Source organism: Siniperca chuatsi, linkage group LG10 (genome assembly GCF_020085105.1).
Source record: "Siniperca chuatsi isolate FFG_IHB_CAS linkage group LG10, ASM2008510v1, whole genome shotgun sequence".
In the NCBI taxonomy this organism is placed as follows: domain Eukaryota; kingdom Metazoa; phylum Chordata; class Actinopteri; order Centrarchiformes; family Sinipercidae; genus Siniperca; species Siniperca chuatsi.
The window spans coordinates 282501-290466 of record NC_058051.1 but is presented as its reverse complement, the minus strand read 5'-3'; the positions used below and the strand labels follow the sequence as shown (position 1 = coordinate 290466).

The 7966-nt window shown below is 46.7% G+C and overlaps 2 protein-coding genes across 15 annotated transcripts in view; both read right to left on the bottom strand.

Annotated features, from left to right (window-relative positions):
* Positions 1 to 334: 334 nt before the first annotated feature.
* On the bottom strand, positions 335 to 3505 carry trappc6b (trafficking protein particle complex subunit 6B). Its single transcript, XM_044212766.1, has 6 exons — positions 2868 to 3505; positions 2715 to 2782; positions 2095 to 2212; positions 1919 to 2002; positions 857 to 950; positions 335 to 737 (listed from the first exon to the last, which is right to left on the bottom strand). The coding sequence occupies exons 1-6, from the start codon at positions 2946 to 2948 to the stop codon at positions 706 to 708; spliced, it is 477 nt and encodes a 158-aa protein (XP_044068701.1). The 5' UTR covers positions 2949 to 3505; the 3' UTR covers positions 335 to 705.
* A 755-nt stretch (positions 3506 to 4260) lies between these two features.
* The window catches only part of foxp3b (forkhead box P3b), a 43455-nt gene continuing 39749 nt past the window's right edge, over positions 4261 to 7966 (bottom strand). For 10 of the 14 annotated variants that reach the window (XM_044209873.1, XM_044209877.1, XM_044209863.1 and 7 more), the window contains 7 exons: positions 7462 to 7549; positions 6910 to 6984; positions 6642 to 6795; positions 6000 to 6076; positions 5789 to 5890; positions 4895 to 5016; positions 4261 to 4545 (listed from right to left, as the gene is read on the bottom strand). In XM_044209873.1, the coding sequence (XP_044065808.1) occupies positions 4488 to 4545; positions 4895 to 5016; positions 5789 to 5890; positions 6000 to 6076; positions 6642 to 6795; positions 6910 to 6984; positions 7462 to 7549 (676 nt within the window). In that variant the 3' untranslated portion in view covers positions 4261 to 4487. The remainder of the gene's footprint in view (positions 4546 to 4894; positions 5017 to 5788; positions 5891 to 5999; positions 6077 to 6641; positions 6796 to 6909; positions 6985 to 7461; positions 7550 to 7966) is intronic. The other 4 variants (XM_044209864.1, XM_044209867.1, XM_044209870.1 and 1 more) reach the window with 3 other exon arrangements.

Sequence of the window (7966 nt, the reverse complement as noted above, 5' to 3'; positions counted from 1 at the left end):
CTGCGCAGTAGTGATCGGGGGTGGAGCCGCGGGGTCGAGGTCCCGCCCACACACACCCGGCCGACCCGAGCGTGAGCTTTTACATTCGTTTACTCAGCTGTTCATCTCCAAGCGAACTCCCTCCGTTTCTCTTCCTCCATCGTGGTTTGTTTGTAAAGTGGCGTTCGTGTTCCCTCAGCTGGGCCCCATTTTTATTTAGTCATTTACTTTTGGTCAATATATTGTTATTTTTTTATGAATTGCTAAAACATAAATCGGGTTTCTGAAAAGCACTGAAGCTCAAATGATCGTAGACTCATTAGTAGGGCTTTATTTTTAAATCCTGACAAAATCATTGATGATTATCACTTTTTTTATTGACAGTTTATGTACGGTGTATCAATCCAAACTGATGCTGTGCAGTTTACCTTTGTGCCACCAGAGGGCACCAAAGCACTTCCAATACGACAAAACTCTGTCACACATTCATTCAGCGAGAAACTCAGAGACTTTTATTACTACAGAATTACTCTCAGAAACAATCGTCATGGCATTGGAAAGAGTTTGATAATAATGACTGCAGGAAACACTGACTTCAGAAAATGGCTCTCATCAATCATCACCGTAATCCCCAAAGTGTAGAGACGAGTACATTTTACCGATGAAGGCGTGCGGAATAAACTCAAGGACATATGAAGGCAGGAGAGTGGGCGTGGCCTCTGCTGGTCACATTTTCTGGATCATGACCTGGAATTTACCTGCAGAGACATAAACGACAGAAAGCGAAGAACGCATGTGTTAGGACACACTTCACTCTCATTCAGAGCACACCTGAGAATGTCTCTGATTGGAGGACAGACGAGTGATGTCATCTTACATGCGGGCATGACGGACACCTCGGCGGTCACAATACTCTTCACTCCCAGGTTGGACAGAGCTCCTCTCACCAGACCACAGGTGAAGGACAGATACTGCAGAGAGACAAACAGTCACCGGTGTCACGCGCTAACGGTCCACGGATCGGGACGGAAACCCTGATCAGTGTGCGTTTGCTCCGCGTACTGAACTGCGGCTGAATGAACTGCAGCGAGCACGGCAGCCTGCTGTAAGAGGATAATATTAAAATGTTAACCCAAATTTGGAGATGAAATATAAACAGTGTAACCCGACTCTCCGTTCATGCAAACAATGTTTAAGTCAAAATGAAAATTAGATTTGCTAACAATTTGAAAATGAAAACTGCATTTTCAGAGAGATGCAGGAAGCGAAACAGCGCCGCAGTCTTTGCATTTACGTTCACGCGTCTCATCGGGGCGGGTCTTCGGGCAGGACGCCGCCTGCGTGTGCGTAGTCCGCCTGTGGCGGCCGGGCCTCCCTGACTGCTGGACTACTGTACAAAAACACAACTTTATAACTGGATTCACTGATTTTGGTGAAACTGGATCATATTTCATGGAGAAAACATTTTCTGGTTTTCCCTCTGACGTCCTCCGGCTGCTCCGCCTCGACTCTCGGTGATTTACGAAGTTTCCTGATGGACAGGTAGCTTTACTTGTTGCTAAAGTAATTGCTAACTGCTGCTTAGCTAGTTAGCTCAGTTAGCAGCTAGCAGTCCTATTAGCTGACTCTGCTCGGGCCGTTAGCACAGGAGCTTTGGACCGCTGGCAGGAGGAGGTTTTCGGGCCCGACAGGGAAGTCAGGTTACACTGTTTATATTTAATTTTCAAATTTGGGTTAACATTTGAATATTATCCTCTTACAGCAGGCTGCGACTTTAAATGTCAGACAGCTTTTCATTTTAACAAGGTGACAGAACGGCCGTACGAGTATGTGGGGATGAAAATGCGCTCTAACGCAGACAGTTACTCTTACACTGCGAAGCTGTTTTGTGTTGGAAAGAAGTGACTAAATAAAGTGTGACGAAATCTAGGCAGAGCACCTTCGGGGCTTGTTCCAGATACTGTTTCCCAGCGGACAGCTGACTCAGTAACCGGAACTTGTTGTCCTGGAGAACATAGATGCCCTGAAACACATGAGAACAGCATCAACACCAAGTGCGTGACCTGCGTTTAAAACTAAACGGTGTCAGTTTGTCGGGGCTGAGCTCGGGGGTACCTGGTGGTTGGTTCGAAGGTTGTCGATCTGCTTCTTGAACACACAGGTCCAGAAGTCTTTACAGATGAACTTCATGACGTCCAGCTCGTCTTTGAACCGTGCCGTGTCTTTGGTCAGTCTGGAGAAAAGAAAAGCTGTTCACATGAAGGCCAGAAGCTTCGCCCTGTACGTACGACTGTACATACGCACGCACGAGGCCCAATGCGTTGGAGGAAACAGTGCATCTGTTGGGGACTACTTTCAGCGGCGGATGAATCCACGTGTGGTGCTGTAGTGAGTGTTTAGGGCAGTGTGTGTGGGATTGAGTCAGAATAAACTCAATAATACTTTATTTTTACAGTATTTCTGTTGCATTGTTCCAGATGTATTACAGATATGCTGATACTGTGACTGCTGCTATTGTTCCCTTGATAATAAGGCGATAATAAAGCGACAGAAACACATATGAAATGATGACGCTGTGTGTCTGCTCACCTCTAGGGAGGTCCAAGGCATTACTGTTGAATGAGCCAGTCTACTTGAACCCTGACCAGTTCATCATATATACTGTACAGACTGACTCCAACACACACTACACAGTTTTAAAGAGCAACACCTGCTAGCAGCAGTTAGCTTGTTACCTCTCTATGAGCCCCTGGCCGACTCTGAAACCCATACTCTCCAGTTTGGTGATATTTCTTCCATTCTCCTGAATGGCAGAGGAGGAGAAGTGATGAGCTAACTGTTCAGGTCATTCAGCTGCGAGGAGGAAACTCAGCCAGACAGTTTCTTACCGTCTCTCCGTTTTCAGATGACTTGTAAATGTACTGTATCACTTCGTTATGTAAAAACTGGAAAGGAGCTTCGTCTGCCATTCTTCTTCCCCTGCAGCCTGTGGTGCTAGCTATGGGTGCTAAGGCTAGCTGCGGTCTATGAGCAGCGGTTAGCTAACGCTAGCTGCGGTCTATGGGCTGAGGCTAACTAACGCTAGCTGCGGTCTATGAGCAGCGGTTAGCTAACGCTAGCTGCGGTCTATGGGCTGAGGCTAACTAACGCTAGCTGCGGACTATGAGCAGCGGTTAGCTAACGCTAGCTGCGGTCTATGGGCTGAGGCTAACTAACGCTAGCTGCGGTCTATGGGCTGAGGCTAACTAACGCTAGCTGCGGACTATGAGCAGCGGTTAGCTAACGCTAGCTGCGGTCTATGGGCTGAGGCTAACTAACGCTAGCTGCGGACTATGAGCAGCTGGTCTACCGAGTCCCTCTCACTGGGACCGAGATCGTTACATAAACACACGCTGAGAGCTAAAACACAAAGACAGACCCGTGAACTGGATCTTTTTTAGACACAAACAGAAAACAAACGCTTCCTTGTTGCTGTTCTTGGTCACCGCCGAGGGGCGGGGCGCCATCAAAGGCTGCGTCACTGCGCCTTTACGGCCACCAGGTGGCGACATCAAACAAAACAATGAAACACTATATTAAATACTGAGGTCAAATATTATTTCTGTTAGAGACACAATTAAATACAAAACAACACACACACACTGTAGTTTATTCTGACTCAGCCCCACACACACCCAAACACTCACTACAGCACCACATGTGGATTCATCCGCCGCTGGAAATAGTCCCCATCAGACGCACTGTTTCCTCCTGTTAGTCTGATAAAAACTACAAAATTACTGATCCTTTTTAAACATGAAACTATATATGTGTGAGGTGTTTTTAAAGATTCACGTCTTCAGCAGGAGCCAATGGGCTCGCAGCTGAGAGCCGCAGACAGGAAGTGAGACGGCACCGAGAGACTGCACATGGGATTTGTTGACGATCAGACAAATATAGAATTTCACCAGGCTGATACTTTAGAGACATCTGTAAGATAGTTTGTGTTACTCAGTAAACCACATTCCTAATGCAACCCTGCTGTTTCAGTATCACTAATCATGTCATAGATGGTAATAATAGCTGCCTTTGAGGTTTTTTACATGGGTTATCATTGTGTGGGAAAGGAAAAACAGAGTTTATGAGGTTAATGACCCATTTCATCTTGCATTTGTGAAAGATGACAGATGACAGATGAGAGTAGGAGGATGTTCTCTGTTCACACAGGGATGCTGGAGAGATGTGAGAGATCTGTCTTTGACCTACTGACTGAACTGCCAGTTCATGAATGGAGACATCAGATGAAGACAAAACACCCACAAATGTTGGCGTCGTTTATTTAGCAAAACTTCTTTTGGAATTAGAAATGAAGTGAATACAAAAGCTGCTGTCAGGTACAACGTATCGTTACGTAACAAACAGCCACGTTTAACAAGTCGTGTGAAAATAATACAAAATAAAAAACAGACATTTCTCCTCAGATGCTTCAGTTCTTCATGCAGGTCTGTATGTAGGCCACCGGCTGGTGTTCATGGCTCCTCCGGGCAGTAATGGGAGTACGACTTGAGCCACTTCACAGGGCAGTCCCTGAAAACACACACACACACACACACACACACACACACAGTGACTAACTGTCTCTCAGGACAGCCACGCTTTTTATTTCTGTCAGCTTTGGGAAGACATTTGATGCTGAATTATAATCTGCTGAATCTGAAATGGAATTCAATTTCAAATTTATTTTCTATCTCCTCCTTCTTTACATCCTCCATTACTCCCGCACCTCCTCCTTTCCTTTGTAATGTGGAAATGTAAGTGCCTTCCTCTGGTATGGGAGGCCTTGACTGAAGATACATATATATATGTGTATATATATATATATATATATATATATGTATGTGTGTGTGTGTGTGTGTGTGTGTATATGGCAGGTTACCTGTGATACTTCTGGCCTTTCCTCCTCTGGTACTCCGTCTCGTCCACCGTCCACACAGCTCCCTTTCCTCCCTCCACGCGCACAAAACACTTGTGTAGGCTGAGGTTGTGCCGCACTGCATTCTGGGTAGAACAGGAAAATGCTATTGTTACAGACGCAAGGTCAGCGTGTTCTGTTAAATTGTCTTTAATATTACTTGAACACATTGCTAAAACCACAAGGCAACGACTCTATGGCTACGTGCTAGGTGCAGAAACATTAAGACCACATTTCCCATCAACCCCATTGCTTCCTGCCGGGTTAACCATAATGCAATGTTCACGTCATGTGGGAGTCGGCGTATTAACCAGTTTCCTACTTGTAAATAGCAAACATGTAATTACGAGTGAGAAGCTGGCACATATCTGCCTGGATGTGATGCCGTCGATGCACAGAGCCAGCTGAGCAGTCACACAGCCGGCGCAGCGGCAAACTTCTCCGCTGCACGCGCCACCATCTTCCTGTTGCTATTTTTAACGCATGTAGACAGGTAGCTAGCTATCTCTGTAGCAACATGGCAACCCCATGAGCGGGGAACGGCACAACACACTCGTGGTTCTGTAGTTGATGAAGTGCACGTTGACGTCAGTGATTCTAAGTGAGGAGGACCCGAGAGCCACGTCATGTGTTTGAAAAGAACATTCCTCCATCTTGTGCTCGACAGTACAGCCACCTCCCGAGGTCAACAAAGTCAAAGCAACTACACAAGTTCTAACACGAGCGAACAAAACGCACTTGTTTGGGTCGTTGTTCCAGTGTGACTGGGCCTGACGAAGACACGGTGCAGATCAAACAGAGTAATGCATTTCATTTCAGCAGGAATCAGAGTGAATGTGAAATCTGAGATGTTCAAACCTTCCAGGTAGCAGTGTTGTGTCTGAAGTAGAAGAACATGGTAGTGAACCAGTTGTAAATCTCATTCAGAGTGCGCTGTTTGTCCGGAGACTCCAGGATGGACTGCGGGCGGTCAGACACAGGGACAAACACTCAGGGACAAGTTGGGACCGGCTTCACACATTACTGAACATCTTCTATCTTCCATTAGTCTCCTCTGAAAGAAACTCACCCATCGTATCAGGTAGGCGTAGGTGTACGGAGGCCGGATGTTGTTGTATTTGTAACATTCGATGCTGGGGACCAAATCTGTGCAACAACAACAACAACGACACGTCATCAAACACGTGCGAGTATGGCGGTATTCTGTGGTTATTTCGCGGTCACTCGGCTGATCTCAGCTGCCTGAGTGTACAGAGCACAGTGTGTCGGCGAGAACACAGGACAGGCTGTGAGAGCAAGTGAGTGGCGAGCGATCAAGCCTGAATGAAAAGCAACAAATATAACAGTGTGAAACTATTACAGACAACCCACTCCAATTAAAAGACTGAGATTACAGGTGATTGTAATCTTGATTAGATTACGGCACTCTGAGCGAGCGGTCGGGCCTCCTTCCACGCTGCCTACAAAGCTGCTCGCTCTCAGTTTGAGCAGTTTGCGTTACTTTACACGCAAACTGCAACTGGCCAGACTAATCTAATGATCTCATGTGCCCTTTCATTTGTCTAGGAGACAATAATGGTGGAAAAAGTAATAAACATGAAACTGTCTGTTGAATCATTCAGTGAACAGTTAGCAGGCGCCTTCATGCGTTGTGAATGTGACAAATCTAGAAAGGTTTGTCTGTAATAACCCTCCATAGGAAGCGCGTTACCTGGCAGAAGGTGGACAGAGCCAGCAGCTCTGTAGCCATGTTGGGACAACTCCTCCAGCTGTTTAACGCCCCATTGCTGCACTCTGTCTCCGTCTGCTCCCGGAGGCTGCGGCAGGAACAGAGGAAGGCTGTACGGCCACTCGGACGCTGCCTTCTGCGGACATGAACGGACGCTTTCATTTGCTTTCCTTACAGGGAGCTACACTAAGCAAACCTTTTAATCAAGCAAGTGAAGCTGGAAGAAAGCTGGGGATTAGAAGCAACGTACCAAATCAGTGAATTTGTGTTCAGAGAGGTGCAGATGAAGCTGCATCGCCAAGAGTTTCTGTTTTTCCAGGATGAGCTGAAAAAAGAGAAGTGTTTGAATTTACATCTAATTGTGCTTGAATGAGTGATTTCAAGAGTTGGTTAGTCATCAGCTAAAGTCTCCTCCGATCAACAGTGCATTGATGAATAGGCTTCGGGTAGTTACTTTACTCGATGCGCCTCAAAGTGTCTCCTGCAGTCGCTCGTGCAGAACAGTTGCATGTGAATGTAAGAAGACAGTGTTGTCATGCATGATGATATTTTAAACTGTATGACCCGAACAAACAACTAGTGCTGCTGCCATTTATATTCACTATTTATCAGGGTTCAGATGTAAAACAGCCCCGCTTTCAAAAACGCCAAGGCGTCGTGTTGCCTCCCGCAAGTGACGGATCCCTGAGTCTGACGGCTTTTCATACGTTAAAACACTGCGCAGAGGTTCAGTAGTCGCCCCTTCATTGTTAGTGCCGGACTAGTTGGCTGGTTACGGTCTCTTCTAGGTTTCTAGGCCCACCTGACTCTCCATGCACTGAACGAGGTCTTGCTGGACCCTCCACTGGGCGATGCTTCTGTCACCATGACTGTGCTCAGAGTGGAGATGCCTAGAGGACAAAGTAGGACAAGGTTAATAGTTTTTAGGAAATACACTTGTTTGCCACGAAGCCCACAATCAGTTCTGATCTCTGTGGGTCCAGGACAGAGATCCGGAAACGGGGCCGGTGCAGGACGTAAGAAGTGAGGCGTGAACCGGGAGAGGGGCGAGAGGGAGGCGGGGCATCAGAGCGGCGGCGACAGCCCGCAGAGCCCCGATGTTTCGCACCTCTAACGCGGTGGATTAAGGATTTATTTCGCTGCTGGAGCAGTTTAAAGTCCAACTAAGACAGTTTTGGTGAGCTGTATTTGGTTTCTGTGGAGTTTGAATGAAGCGTGTTTTACGCCGAGTTAATAAGGCAGTTAGAGAAACGTGAATTCAGAAGGTGCGCGGTCGTATTTTTCTGTTTAACAAGGAAAACAGCTGT